General features: G+C 34.2%; 1 protein-coding gene across 1 annotated transcript; it reads right to left on the reverse strand.

Moving 5' to 3' along the window:
• Nucleotides 1–4,059: 4,059 nt before the first annotated feature.
• On the reverse strand, nt 4,060–15,562 carry LOC106460529 (MDS1 and EVI1 complex locus protein EVI1-B-like). The gene is made up of 3 exons (XM_013920247.2): nt 15,337–15,562; nt 7,841–7,982; nt 4,060–6,666 (listed from the first exon to the last, which is right to left on the reverse strand). The coding sequence occupies exons 1-3, from the start codon at nt 15,359–15,361 to the stop codon at nt 4,389–4,391; spliced, it is 2,445 nt and encodes an 814-aa protein (XP_013775701.2). The 5' UTR covers nt 15,362–15,562; the 3' UTR covers nt 4,060–4,388.
• Nucleotides 15,563–16,635: the final 1,073 nt, after the last annotated feature.

Consider the following 16,635-nt stretch of genomic DNA (forward strand, 5'->3'; position numbering starts at 1 on the left):
TTTTTAACTTACATTTTATTACTGACATCAAAGTACTGGTTAAAAAATAAATAGTGTTTGTATGATGTTTCGTAGTCATAATTCATGTACGCGGGAGTGCCTTATTAAAATAAAATAATAAATTTGTTGACATTCAAAACCCATTAGATGAATATATATATATATGTATCTTGTCTTTTTTCAAAATATTTTAAATATCGTTATTAGGAAATAAAGTTTCAGTTGAATATTTTTATTTCAAACACGTTTGTTTTATTGCCAAGAACAAAGCTGCCCAATTAAATATATGCGCTGTTCCCACCACAGGAATCGAACCTCGATTTTTAGCGTTAGAAGCTCTCACAAATACTGCTCAGCTTCCATATGAACATTTCAGACCAAAACGTAAACATTTGGTTACATTATACCCTGAACAAAACGTGTAAATCTAAACAAAATAACAAATTATCTATACAGTTGAATTTGTTTCTCTGTAATTTTAGGCAGAAGAATGCTATTGTAAACTGTATTATATAAGGTTTAGGTTTTATCATTATATTTTACATCTCAAAATAACAACTAAACGAAACTGATATAGTAACCTTTTTATACAGATATACATGTTTTATGATTTATTACTTAATTTCAACATATATATTAGTTACCAGAAAAACATGTGCTAAAGTAGATAAATAAAACTAGTGCACTGTATTTGGATGTATATATATATATGAGGGGTTAAGTTTTCCTTTTCCCGTTTAGTTACATCACGTAATGTATAATTTAAGTTTTTATTATTTTATTTTTACAAAATAATTGCCTGAACATGTATATATTGACATTTCTCTGCATATGCAGTTTCTAATTTGTGAACAGGAGTTTTATAACAGTAATGCAGTTGACACGTTGTACTTAATCCTCTATCAGCTAGTTAAGATTTCATCACCCTCCCCTCCGCTTCTCTTTCAAACCGTCCGGTTACTGAATATGGTCTCCGGCGTTCGACAAGAAGTTTCCCAGAACGTTGTAATCTCTTTCTACTGAAGTGTTGAGCCAGAAGCGGCGGAAAACACAATAATACTTTCGTCTTTACTGAAGCTAGGAACATCCATTGAAGGCAGCGTCCCGTTGATCTCTTCATCTGTCCTAGACATACAGATGGAAACTCTTATTGTTACCGCATCATCCCCTTTTTGGCCATCAGAAGAACTCAGTAAAGGGATCAAGCCCGAAGCGACAAGCTATATAAAAGTCCTAAACATGATCGTATGAGCGTCCTTTTTACAGGGCGCGAATCTGCTCACCTGCCACGCGGGAGACTTCACCAAACATCTTTGTTATGTTAAAGAGGACCTGGAACCCACCCGGTGGGCCTGTCTGTCTGGAACAAAGATGTAGCCCGTCCCGGTACATTCTTCAAACCCCTCTCTACGGTGTTTGTTACCAGAGTTCTAAAGATTGAAGACCTTTACAGAAAAGCTATGATGATTCTGATGAAGCGATCACTAGCCGGTTCTTGAAGCCACGTAAGCCCGACCTCTGCTAAGAAAGGGTCCGCAATATTTCAATGACAGATGAGATTCCCTGCTTTGTTGTGATATAGCAGAAAAATCCGTCTATAGAAGTGAAGGCAAGTGGAGCACAGCGAAAAGTTCCGCCTCATTTGATGTCTTTATCAATACTCTCCTGTCTGTCCATGGCTAAGACGATCGTACCTTGACCAAACTGTAATCTCTACTTTTATCTAAATGGTATCGAAAAGGAAACACCGGGAAAATGCTTAGTGAAATTGGCACGTAGAAGAAAGCTTTTTGCTATATTTCTAGAGGTGTAGCAGCATGTAAAGTTACCGCCCCAGTCTCATAGAGATTGCTGTTCTACGCTGCATATATGTTCATCCTAGTTGCTCTGACACTTATTCAAAAGTAAACTGTAGATCTAGGAACTTAATTGACTTATTTAACATCTCTTGAGGATATACTTTCTTGTATCAGTTAATTTGTTTTGTATAATAGTTAGTAGTCGCTCGATCTCTTGACGAATCTAATCAAATATTTGTATAGAAACTCTGGCTGCCCTGCTTGTTGAGTATCAATAATGTCTATTACTTGTTTGTATGCTTGCAAGAAAAAAAAATCAAAACATGATTTTGATTTAAATCATTTGCGAAAAAAAAACAAAAACAACGACTCAAAATGAAGGCTTAAGAATCACGTTATGGGTGATCGTAAAACTCAGGAAAAAATATTATTGCACCAGCAAACTAATATAACTCAGCAAATCTATGGCGTTTTTATTCTGATATTTATCAAGATTAGTTATAAAAGCTATAAATTCATATATAATAGTTATAGTAGAAAGCGTGGGAAATACATGTATTTAAAAACATTTAGAATGAAAGAGACAAACATGATTATGAAACCACTCTGTGAAGTCGAAAATATGAATTTAACATTAAAAAACTGCGTTATCTTGGGAAGTGTCCATCTATTAGAAACTCTTTCTACGCCCACGCTTAGCATTATCAACATAGCTTAGATAAGTAATAACTAACTGCGCGTCATATTCGTAGAAAACCTAATTTATCCAAAACGAATATTTTACTGATAAAAATTAATTATACTATCATTACGATGTAGTTGGGAAGAAGGGTTTTCTTTTTCATTACTATAGTTGTGCTGTTGTGGGGCTCCAGTGACACAACGGTATGTCTTCGGACTTACAACGCTAGAAACCAGGTTTCGATACCCGTAGTGGGCAGAGCACAGATAGCCCATTGTGCTTTATTACAAACAAACTACACACTGTTGTTGGGTTCACCGCTATGTGATTGTGTTAAAAAGTTGCTAATAATTTAACTTCATTCGTAAAGCAACAAAGTACCTGTTTTTTCTCGTTTTATTTTCTATTGGATTAGGGAATTGTTAAGTAGAAAGGATGTTTTCTAATTAATGTATTCGATTTCCATGTAAAAAGCGTAAGTTTATTTATGTCATTTTAAAACTGTTTTTAAAATATCGGTTATCAACTCTCTTTCATTTAGACACAAAGTGATATTAGGTGATGGATATAAATCGCAAAGAAATTTCTTAAAAATGGATTCAATGTTTAACATAATTCGACTAATTTTGTAGTCATCTTTCCATAAATCACTTAATGAAGGCTTCAGTCAGGGGCAGGTATGACGATAGAGATTTATTATAATTAAGTTACAAAACTTCAATGCAAAAAAAAGCCTTGTATAGGGTTAGAAACCCAATAAAAATGTATACGATTATTGTTAATAGTTTATTAATATTAGGATCACATTAGCAAATATTGTATCACCGAAGATCTATACAGCAGGTAGTGAATGCTGTAGAAGAGGTAGTACTGAATTAAGAATGTGGAACAAAGTGTGTTATTATAAAGCGGTGACTGCTGTACATTTGATAATTTATAAAGAAGTTTTTATAAAACAATTGTGTGATAACTTGTACAGCAGTTGCTGTATTGAATAATTTAGAGCAGGCGATGATGTATTGAAAATATGGAACAAAGTAAACTACGTATTATATAGAATAGATTACTGTATGCTTGATAATGTGTACAATACTTTGTGTTGTATTAGGTACAGGACAGCACGTTATGTTGCGCGATGTCTGTACAGCGGGTGTTATTATATATTTTTCATAATGAACAAAAATCAAAGATGAGATTTGCTAAATAACAAAATAAGCATAAGCTTAAAACAGGTTATTCAACATCTAAAATAAGGCAATCGTTCGTATTTTAGTTTTAAGTTTCTGAATGTTAAAACTAATAAAGTTATTGTGAAAACTTGGCTCCATATAAATTGTGTATCAAGTAAATGTCTTAAAAGTAAAAATATTACGAATGGCCTGAAAACATTAAGGTTACATGCATATTTTGTATTTATATAGATTTAGAGAATGTAGTATCGAAAACTAACAATAATGTCACTTCAAAGCAAAATCTTTATTAAAAAATATAAGTTGTGTTCAAATCATAATTAATCCTTATTATGTCAGAAAACTTTGTGCACGTAGTCATGGTTTGCATTAATTAAAAAATACAAAATTACTCAATTTATGTTATTTATTGGAAGAATAACCAAACAAGATATTTTCTTTTACATGAACACCAATCAAAAACAAACAACTCATGATTAGTTTAGGATATTGTCTCCTGTACATTAAATGGCTCAGAAATTAAGTAACTACAAATATCTAAAGATTCCTAAAGAACGGACAATACACAGAAAGATAATTTGGTGGGAAACATAACATATCAAGGTGATAATAATTATTTTTAAGTTAGCAGTATGTTATTTCATGACTAAACCTCACTAGAACATGTAGGAGTATTAAAGAAGATAAATTAGTGAGAGACAATTCTGTACTTGTAGATTAAACCATCACCATACAGTTCTTCCCAGTCATTGTGTAAGGCACCTCTTTGTGGGTCTTCGTTGTGAATTCAACATCTTGGTTAGTAAAATGTTTTTGGACACCATTTGTACCCTTAGTGACCACTGACCATGATATGTTGGGCAGAAAAGAACTGCTGACAGGAGTGGTTTCGGATTGTGACACCGTTTCTATAGAAGATGGACCACTTTTCAGTTTAATATCATACTGAGGGCTTGGCATGCCTATGACTGGAGTACTTTGGTTCTCGTGTAGGTCATTGTAAGTATGAAGTTCTTCGTCTTCTTCTTCAGAGTTTATGGAGCAGGGAGATTCTGATGGATCGCCGCCTTCATCTTGTCTTCTTAATTTCACGGTGTTCACGGGAGTGCATGTAATAGTCTGGGAATCTTCTACTTCTACCATTTCTTCATCTTCTTCTAGTTCTTTAAAACAATCGTCGAATAACATCGACTCATGTTTCTTCAAGTGTCGATCCAGGTTAGTCTGTTGTCCAAAGCTACGATCACACAGTGTACACTTGAACGGTTTCTCTTTGTTGTGGATGTTCCTAACATGACGTTGGAGGTTGGAAGAAATACTGAATGACCTCTCACAGTACTGGCATTTATACGGCTGTTCTCCTGTATGCGTTCTAAGATGGCGAGTGAGATTGGCAGAGCGGGGAAACACCTTACCACAAAACTTACAGGAATACCGTTCTTTTTGTTTTCTAGAGAGCAAAGGGTTCATTTCTTCCAAGATCCTTTTTCCTGGTGTGAAATATGATGGAATATAACTGAAAGGATTAAAAGTACCATTTGTGTAACCAGGATTGAAAAATGGGCCTCGGTAAGGAATACCGACAGATGGACCTCCCAACAAACCTGAAAATTGAGATATAGCAGTTGCTGCAGGTTTTAATTGGTGAGATGGGCTGGTAGCTTTTACTTGAATTCGAGTATTAGGCGATGTAGAACCATTTGTCAATAATATGTTTTGAAATTTTTTTTTCGGCTCTATGTGTTGCGTTTCTTTTTTCGAATCTATTACCTCATTTTCTGATTCACCCGTGTTGTTTTTAGAACCATCTAGAATATCTTTCTTTGATATTACTCTTAGATCGAGCGGTTCGTCAATCGCTTTTATATCTTCCTTTTTGCCGCTCTCTTCTTTAGGAACAGAAGACTTACTTAAATCATAAGGCAAGTTACAAGGCTCTGACGCATGTTCTTCTAATGCCAATTTGTTGCTCTCTGAAAAGTGAAATTGACTAGGAATGTTCAAATGGTTGGCTTCTTGAGATCCTTTATGGAAAGCAATTGATTCACGAATTTCTTGAATTTTCGGGTAAGATCTCCAGGAAGATTTCTTCTCATCAGAGAGGTTTTCGAATTCTTCTTCCTCATCGTCTTCGTTTTGAGACATTAGAAGATCTTCTTTATCTGATTTCTGATCTTCTGACATTTTGGAGTATTTGCCTTCAGAAGAGGACCCATGTTGACTTAAGACAGGCTCTCCTCCAGAAATACTGTTATATGCCCGAAGCTGGTTAAGATGAAAAGTATTTAATGCTGTTGACAGCTGGTTGCTAGATAACAGGGAATGAAAGGGTGATATTGATGCCATAGGAAACATAGGGTAACCCATAACAGGTGACGGATAATTTGGAAACCACGGTTTGGGGTAGAATGGTAGTGATGTAGGTGTTAGGTTTGAACTATTTGACATTTCTGTGTTTTGAAGATAATTGGGCTGTTCGGGTATGACACTACTACCATTCTGTAAGCTGTTCCCTTCACAAAATCTCTTATGCTTAGACAGAGAAGAAGCCGTCGAAAATCTCTGACCACATCGATGACATTTTACTTGCATTCGACAGTTGGCATGCATCCTCTTGTGTCGACACAAATTAGAAAATTGTGTGTATGCTTTCAAACAGACTTCACACCGAAAAGGCTTTACACTGCTGTGGATATGCATATGCTGTTTCAGGCCACTAGATGTTGCGAATGTTTTCCCGCAATCTGGACAGGCGTGAGAACGTGCTCCAATATGTTGAGAACGGATATGGCGCTGCAAGTTGCTGGGATCTGTAAACACTTTATTGCAGTTTTCGCACATATAGTTACGAGAATCGTCGTGTGCCCCCTGGTGGCGTATTAAATTACTTTTCCAATGAAAAATTTTGGGACACTGGTCACACTTGTATTCCTTTTCGTGGTAGTCAGCGTCTTCTGGATTTGTTCGTGATGTTGTACTCAATTGGTCAGTTAACCTGTATAAAGAAAGAATATCCTTAAAGTAAAACTAAATAAATTGTTGATTAATGTTTATCAAATTCAATATTTTCCGATAATTATTGAGACTTTGAAATGAGTCAAGCTAGATAAATCCCAAGTATCTGAGACTTTGAAATGAGTCAAGCTAGATAAATCCCAAGTATCTGAGACTTTGAAATGAGTCAAGCTAGATAAATCCCAAGTATCCATTAGTATTTGAAGTACTTAAAAGGGAGAAGTTTTAAGAATTTATGTATAATTATAATCAGCATTTAAATAATATACAATCATTTCATATATCCTGTACACAAGTCAGTGATTTATCTGGACTATGAACGTTTAAAAACATTTCATGAACATTATTCAAACACACTTACTAAGTTTACTAATATATATTTGCTATTCATACAAATATAAACTGTATCAGAAGTAGATGTATTAGACTATGGCCTGCAATTTTCATATAGTAAATCTGACGGAAAATAGCAAGTAAAATAAACATTGCTTAAGGCTTGCTTATGTAAAGCGTACCGACTGTTGAAAGGTGGGAACTGATCAGCCAGAAATTTGAGTTGACAGTGTTTTTAACATTACGTCAGAGATTGTTTTGACCAGTTTATGTTTTCATCTTTCTTCTCGTGACGTCAATAAATACCTCTTAAGAAAATGTTGCGTTAAAAAAAAGAATTATTAGCCAGATTACCCCAAAACTTTACGACTGAAGAGACAAACCGTGAAAGAGCTATTGAGAATATATAAAAGAGATAAGAAATACTGAAACACGTACCAATTAGTTACTGTTCTATTTAAAATGTAAAAAGAACTATGAATAACAATTTGTTTTTTGTTTTTTAGATATATTCAAGACACACGTAGACGCGACGTTTTCTTTCGGTTTTATTTCAAGACAAATTAATTCTAAACTTTAATAATAAGTCTCGGATGGCTGGAAACTTATGGCCAGAACTAAAATGTTTACAGATCTTATATTGTAAAAACCGAATAATTAACTAATTAATTTCAAACTGTAAATTTATACTCTTGTAAAAACTAAAATTATGGACAGCATACTAAGAACTATAAAAATACGTAACCCGTTCAGATAAAACTTATACCAGATCCACTTAAAAGTTTTTAGAAAAATAATTTTTCATAACTTATATACCATACCTCATGCTATGCTGGATATGGTTGAGTGTTTTCAATCTCAGATGTGATTCTGGTTTGTTTATATCGCCCACCACTTGGGCCCCTTCGTATAGAGGGACAGTTGAAGTTCCGCTCTCGTGGTCAGAAGTTGGAAAGATCGTTTCTATTAGAAATAAACGATTTAGGTTCAATGCAAAAAAAATAATAATTTTGTAATCAATAAAAAGTAAAGTTTTTTATTACTAAGATGAAAATTAGTCTAAAATTCAAAATAGTTATAAACACAGGTCTTCAATAAGACTGGCAACAATCCCATGTTTGTATTTCTATATGCTGACCTGAAAAATCAAGATTTGTCGTGAGATTGCTCCAGCTATTTGATTTTTCTAAAGATCATATTTCTCCCACCAGATGTCCTTTTGCTAGTGATACCATTTGTAGGACGTGTCTGATTACATCACTGATGAAACGGGCAACCTTTTGTGTCTTCTTCATTAAAAGCACTTATTTTAAATTGCCCAAAATATATCTAATTTTAGAATTCGGTGAACGTTCAGGTCTCTTAAGCTTATTCTCTATGCGAACTAGAAAAATAACTAAAAGAAGAGTGGGTGCTCATATTTCACAGCTCATTGGCGCAAAAACGCGCTTCGCAATGAAAGCTGTGGGAGCGTTATAAGAGTGACGGAGAAATCCCACTATTCGGTCAGACTCTGCGTATTGCCGTTCCAATGTAAGGAAGGAATCTGAAACACTGTGCATCTAAAGTGGGATTAACCCTAAATATCGCCAAGAGTTGTCTTATAACCAGTCAATAAATTACTAACATATCCAACATCTTAAGAATTCCAGTATCACCAAGACAAGTGTTTCCTATAACTAACATAATGGTTCTCATGGTACTTGTTACTAACGTAACCAATTAAGTAGTAACAAGATAATTTGTAGAAAAAAAACAACAATATCGTAAGATACTTCACGTCACCAAAACGACTTGTCAGTAACATTGTAGGAATTTCCAGACTGCCAGTTAGTTCTTTACTTAACTAATTAACACACACACACACACAAACAAACAAACGATTATTAACAACTACGAACCAGCTGATCTATGTCAAACAATGTCTGCCTTTGTGATATTTAACATAAAATAACTAATTTCTTTTGTTCCTGACAATATCGATATGAAGCCAAGGATGTTAGGTCCTGTTTAGTATAACAGTTATTGACAGTTACTGTTCAGTGTAAATCTATGAAATGAAGCTACCAATTCTCAATGAATCGTTCCAGACTTAACTGTATATAACTTCCTCGACGAAAGCAGTAGGGTGGTAAACAGAGGAAACACACTATTTCCTTTGTTATCATAAACCAGAGACGCCTTGCTAAAGGTGGGAGTCTATAGCGGAAACTGATGGATACAAACCGGAAGTGACGGCTTAAGTAAGAAGCTACAATAACTACAATAACACGTCACTTCCGATGTCAAGCACGTGAATAGCATATCTCGCGGGGTAATGCAGGTTCACTCCAGTCCTTTCCCGACTACTTATTAACAACTTATCATTTAATGCTTCCGATTCCGCACTGCCTATAGCGAGATCTCATTATTTTAAGGAAGTGTAATATTCTTGATAACATCCAACTTTTGGTGGATATCCTTGAAAATTAATTAGGGTCCGAGTTAAAGGTCACTATTCAAGTTCTGACCACAGTAATAAGGGAAAGGAATAGAATTGGTTTTATAGCAAGTGTTCATAGCAAATATGGCACAGCTGTAATGAGTACTCGTGCAAACGTTCATGCTTACATAAGTATATTGATGGAATATTTGTCCCCAACAATTAACATAATTAATACAAATACGCAAGTATCTCTTGCAAACAAGCTATACACATACATAAATATACGTTTGTATAAAGTTCTATTTATTGTATTTATTCAACAAGCACAAATATTTTATTGGTTTATTCTCTAATTTCTTGGACTCTTTAACCATCATGATCGTTTGAAGTTCACGTTGTAAGTAAACATTTGTTTATTCGAGGAATTTATAATTTTAATTTCTATTAATTTAACTAACGTCATTTCCTGAACCGTGTTTCGCTTACATTTAAATTACACTAACTTGGGTTATACCAAATGTCTACTCCTTCCGATCCGTGTTGTGTCTACATTCAACTCTTGCTAAGGCTTCTTATATCTACAAAGTCAACTTTTTCTATCCTTGTTATACCTATATCTAACTTAAGTAGATCTAGACTATATTAAAAAATTCAAATCCTTTTGATTCTTCTTAAGCCTACATTTCATTCACTGTAGCGAATATGATACCTAAAGACAACTCTGTTTGATCTGTACGATTCTTAATCTGCATTATGTCAAAAATATACTCAAATTAATCAGAGTTAAGACAAAAATAGACGTGTATTATCTCGCTTTATGTAATTCACTCTTACTAGTCTGCATTAGACAGAAATATGTTAATTCACATTAAAACTACCCTGGGTTGTTTTCAAAATTAATTTTCACTAATCTTAATCTGGTTTACTTAATTTTAAATAACGTAATAAAGAAACTTAGTGAACATACACAAATAAATACAATAGGAAATGTAAGTTTATATGTAAGATAAGTGTGATATGTTTTTAAAAGTAATGAAATATATGCTGTAAATAGATATATTCTTAACTTCTCTTTTCATTCCAGTAAACTAATTGTGTTATTTATTATTTTTATGAATAATGTTACACGTATCTAGATAGCTCGAAGTAGTATAAATGTTGATTCCCTGGTATTGAAAGTTAGAATCATTGTGACTAAGTGAAACTAAAGTTGTTTTCATCTATGAATAAAATCATCCAGATCCTTTGTTTGCACTCACTCTATATGACAACAACAATGAACAAATATTAAAGCTCGTGTGTTACCATCAACACCAGGTTCATTGTGGAACTAACACATTGCGGTGCCTTCAATAATATCCCCTCTGTGAATAAATAGAAAGGTTAGTTAACAACAGTACCAGGTTCACTGTGAAGCTAAAGCATTGCGTTTTTCAATAATATCCCCCTCTGTCAATAAATAACAAAGTTCGTGCGTTGCAAACCAGACGAGGTTCACCAAGGAGCTAACACATTATGGTGCCTTCAAAAGTATCCACCGTGGCTTATAACAGTATCCCCTCTGCCGACAAACAGTAAGATTCGTGTGTTACCAATAACACCATGTTCACGGTACCTTCAACAGTATTCTCACTGCCAGAAGATGATAATTATTAATTTACTGTGTGCTTTAGTATACAAAATATGAGATGTTTTGTTTTTAAATAGTATATGCCTCACTTGTCATTTTCTCGCATATTGATAGAAATATGAAAAGTTGCGTTAGATCTGTAATTTCTGTAATTCCATAAATACTTGCTCTACCACAGTTAATAATAAGTTACTGGTAGTGATATATAAAAAAGAGCAATGTTCTCTTGTTATTTCTATATATATTAAACATATTTATTAAAGACAGGTAGAAATACTTATTTTTCTTTCATTCGTCATTATTGAATGTTTTTACGCCCAAGACGGATGGCGAGGTACACATTATCTTGTTCTGCCTGTACTGTTAATGGATTAGAGGCAGACAGCAAAACTTACGTCACCCTACATTATCAACAAGAACTTCTGAGTGAAAGTAAAGAAGAATGTATAATAATAAGTCAATCACACTATATCTACTATATCCAATGCCGACAAAGTATTTCATCTAATACCAGGACTCTTCAGGCCGGCTGTGAAGACAGCTTGTGGTAGAACCGTTATTAATATTAGAACGTAATTGATAACAACGGTTATGGTGTGAACAAAAGTAAGACGGTGAAGTGTAATTTATTTGTGCCATTCTTAACTGTTAAAACGTCCTATGTTAGCAAACCTTTTATTCTCATTGTTCACTGTTAGATGTTATTATGCCAGAGGTAGACAGAAAAGGAATATTATTTTGTAATTCCCATATCATTAGATGATGAATGCTGTAATACTTTGTAAATCTCAAGGCCTAAGTTGTCTTGTCTATACTAACCAGTTGTTATACTAGAAACATTAATATAGAAGATGAAACGAGAAAAAAATATCATCGTTTTTCTGTTTGTGGTTTTCTTTGTTAAAATTTTACATTATATTTTGTATATTGTACATATATTAGCACAGTATCTTTTAAAGAAATAAGTTTAGCCAAAAACTAGTGAATGAAATATCCTTCATTCAACCCCGTACAGAGGTCTGTAGCTTAGTTAAACTGTAATATGAATTAAAAAATTGACACAAAGGTTTCTTTTTTCTTCATTAGTTCCAAGATTGTATTGTTTCACACGAAAGGCGTTTCTACGCAACCATGTACGTTATAACTAAAGCCGTAATCGGCTTCCTTCATGACTTGAATAAACGCAATTCTATAAGTTGCTATAAAACTTTGTGTAGACGCTGCTGTCTCCAAGGGAACCAAGCACGGTTTATTTGAAGAAGTCTGTTTGCAAAAAATATAACCTTCAAATTTAAAGATGTTACTTACATCGGCCAAAACTATAACCACACTCTATACTATAACTAAAATTACATATAACTGGCTTAGATCTAGATAACAAGCCACGCATTTGTAAACACGTATGAATTTAGCAGATATATTTTCGTCTAATGGGCCGTGCATGGCGTAGTGATTAGCTTGTTTGTTTGTTTGTAATTAAGCACAAAGCTACACAATGGGTTATCTGTGCTCTGCCCACCCCGGGTATCGAAACCCGGATTTTAGCGCTGTAAGTCCGCAGACATACTGCTGTGCCACTGGGAGGTTAATGATTAGCGTACCTAGAACCGTAGAATACACTCCTCACTTCCAGCAGTGAGTGCGTTATAACAGTGACAGACAGTCTCACTACTCGATTAATTTTAATCGTGTAGGCAGCAGGTGTTGCTAAATAGTCACCTTCTTTCTGGTCAGAGGACGCAAGATGCCCTATGGTAAAACTCTGAATTTCGAACAAAATGGCCTTATGGTAAAGCCCTGGATTTCGGACAAGATGGCCTTATGGTAAAGCTCTGGATTTCGGAGCTGGCGAGCCGTGACCGATTCCGTGCGATACCTCAAAATATTATACGTACTTTAAGTTATGGGTGCATTATAAGAATGACAGTGAATCCTTTACTGTGGGCGATAGGTTGTAGGATGCTATTTATTGGTTGCCTTCCCTCTGATCATTAGTTCAAAATTAGGGACTGAAGCAGATAGCCTTAGTAGCTTCGCTTTAAATGAATACAAATGCAAAATCTCCTCTGGTCAGCAGCTCTAATTTAGGGGCGGCTTTGCTCGAGCCTTGTACTCTCCCTCTTAACCACGTGTCACATAAAGTGCTGTTGAGATTCAAAATGTCAAATGCTATTAATCCTTTATAGGGTGTTAATAGAGTTTGGATTTAATGGTTTCAGTTTTATAAAACATTCTCGGTGTAATTTTCTAGCAAATTACTCATTAAAATTATGTAGTGAATTACCGTAATTCTGGGTTAATCAATTGTAATTTGCAGCAAGTAATTTGTTAATATGTTGCATTATATTGCTGTAACTCTGTAGCAAAGTCCGTGTTAAGGCTTTGGGTTTAATTTATTCACTAAGAATCTCAGCAAGTTACTTAGCAATATTTTATAGAAAATTACGTTTTAAAACTTTAAAGTAAACTACTTTTTAACGTAGGTTAAAATCATGTTTTCCAAATGTTTTTTTTTTCTCATTGTTACCTTATAGATGATACATTATAACTTGATTTCGCAAGAAGAACTATCGTTAGACACACAACATTGCATGCACTTGAAAGACTAAGTTTCGGCAGCTGCAATAAGACTATAGTCATGTCTGTCACTCCTCATTCAGAGACACATTTTACGTCCGACTCGATTTCCACCACGTGATGGAATTCCTCAATGTATGATTAATTGCATATAGTGTTAGTTAAAAGTTACATATGATGTATCGTTAGAATTACTCAGTCAGCTTTGAGCTTATAAAACCTTATAACTGACTTACCATGGAAACACGCAGGATAAAAAAAAATATATGAAAAAATGAGAAACCTGATAAGTCGAGCGTTTTCCGAAAGCTCTCGGGCTATCAACGTGGTATTTGATATTACCCTCCATTTCTGCCGCTATATTACACCGGTTGAATAAACCTAATAATAATCAGTTACATTAGCAGCAGTCAGGACAGGACCATTAGCCTCGACATGTGTTGTAAACAGAATTTTCATGAAAAAACAAAAACACTCCTTATCAGACTAAAGACATAAACATCGTCCATGTTTCCACACTTGTTAACGTCATAATTACCAACAAGAAGATGGTAAACTGATGAACAAGAAAGCTGTAATTCAGTTTTTACCCTCTTGTTTCTCTCGTATAACAAGATTCACGTACATACCTGGTGTTTGTAATGCTAGATTTTGTCTGTATATCAAGTTGAATCAGGCATGTAACAACCCAAATTATGAATTAAGTTTCCAATGAGAGAACAGTAACATAGAATTAAAACTATAACATCAATTTACAGTTGATGAAATGGCCAATTTTAGAAAATCAAAAATATCATGTTGTTTAAATTCGTTACAAAACATTTCTGTGATTTTTACCAAAACCTAGCAAGTAAACCTAGATTTGTACACTCATCTGTGTCCACTGGACAGAATAAACGTTACACTAAAAAGCCAAAGTTTGTTAATATGCTTATATCGTTGAATGTAATTACATGATTAGAGAGATATTAATTGTCGTATTGATGAATAAGGAATATAATACATAACGTAAATCATATAAAATAAACTTGTAAATAATTTCCTTATTAACTAATTTTTCCTTGTCACACCTACAAATATTTGTTAATCTATATCTTTTATTTCGCCAGTGCTGATAACCAAATACTGGATAAAACATCACACAAGGTGGCTCCACTTATTGAAGGGTCTGTGGAGACAGACATCTTGTCGGAAATGATAAGTTAGTCTGAATACACGAAGTCCATAAATATCAAGTCAGTTCCTGCTTTGTCGAGACATACAATTATTTACAAGCGCAAGAAAAAGAAGAAAAACCTCTATAAATGCAAATTCAGAATAAAAAACTTATTTGTTATTTTAAGATGCTTATTTAGGTAATTCTTACATTACAAAATTCGCTGTAGTTTTAGAGTATGCGGAAACAAGTCTGAAAAACTTTAATTTCTCTGTAGCAATTGGTTTAATAGCGTTAGTTGAAAGAAGAAAAGTAAAGAAGAAGCAGCTTTTAAATTTGGATTATATTACGTAAAACACACTCTTACCTTACCAGTAATTTTTAAACTAACTCCAGGAATACAAGTCTAAAAGAAATTTTGTATCCAAATTTTATGTGACAAATGAAAAATGTAACTAGAATTATGTTGTTGTTACCATTATTACTACTGTAGTTTCTAGTACGAGCACCAGATTTATATCTTACTTACCAAGTCCGTTGAGGCTCTTTCTCATACCGAATATCAGTGTACTATCGTTGTAACAATGATGGGCCAATTTATCTTATACCTGCAGATTTCATACCATATAAACGCTCATAATATTCAAAAAACAATAACCCGACAGGGTGCAGCACTGTTTAACAAACTAGCGTGATGAGCACGTGCATGTGATCTAGGCAAGCGCGTGCACGAAGTCTTAGAAAGAAGTCGTACGTGTGCGCGTTAGAGTACGATATAGACGTCTCCCTTCAGACTTTTTGATTAGAGGTGGAGTTTACTCGTCACATGACCAAAAAAGTATGATTGTGATTGGTTACCCTAATTTATCAAGAGAGCCACCTGCTTTGAGGCTGCGATTCATTTGTGTGGTTGCTTTATGTCCAGAAGAGGAACTTCGTTTAGAGGCTTATCTGGATGGCTGTTCAATGCTTTGAAAAGAAGTTTTGTTTAGAGATTGGCTCATCTGTGTGACTGTCTGATACTCTGAAGAGGTGATTTTTAATGACAGTGGCTCATCTCGTAGTTTTGTGCTATTAAGACACAATTGTAGATGTTACATTTATTGTAGATGTTACATCTTCTAAACAAAAACATGTTTTAAGCTGATAATCTAAGTTATATTTGTATAATTACTTTTATGATATTTTAAACAATAATTTTTTTTGAAATTTAAACTATAATTATGAAGTCTTATAACATTAAATAAGAGAGTTTCGATATCAATTGGTAGGCACAGCATAGATAGCCTATTGCATAGTTTGTGCTTAATAACAAACAATTTAAACTGAAATAATCGAATAAATATATGCAATAACGTGATAGTTGATTAGCTGACATTCTAGTCAAAGAATTTGTACTGCTAGAATGTTCTGTATAGAGTGTGTTAAGTCCTAAATATCTTTACATTTCTGATTAGAAATCTATGAGACAAGCAAAGTGAAACTGATAGGATAACAAACTGATCTGGGTGGCATAAGTAATATGTCGTTTTCATTTTTATTATCTGATTTTGTCCAAAACTTGTTCATAACGAGAGGAGGTTTTCATGTGAAATTATTATTCAAGTTGAGCGGGCGTGGCCTACTGTTAGCGTGCTCAGACTATGAATTCGAGAAGATTCGCAACCTGTTGCTACAAAAAACGCTTTCCACAATTTGAGGCCATGGGTTCGCTATAAGAGTGACAGTCAAGTCCCACTATTCGGTTAGACAAGCGTAGTTCGAGAGTGGCCGGTGAGTGCTATTGAATAGCTAATTTACCTCTATTCCATCAGCTCAAAATGAGGAA

The sequence above is a fragment of the Limulus polyphemus genome, unplaced genomic scaffold, assembly GCF_000517525.1.
Source record: "Limulus polyphemus unplaced genomic scaffold, Limulus_polyphemus-2.1.2 Scaffold788, whole genome shotgun sequence".
Classification (NCBI taxonomy): Eukaryota; Metazoa; Arthropoda; class Merostomata; order Xiphosura; family Limulidae; genus Limulus; species Limulus polyphemus.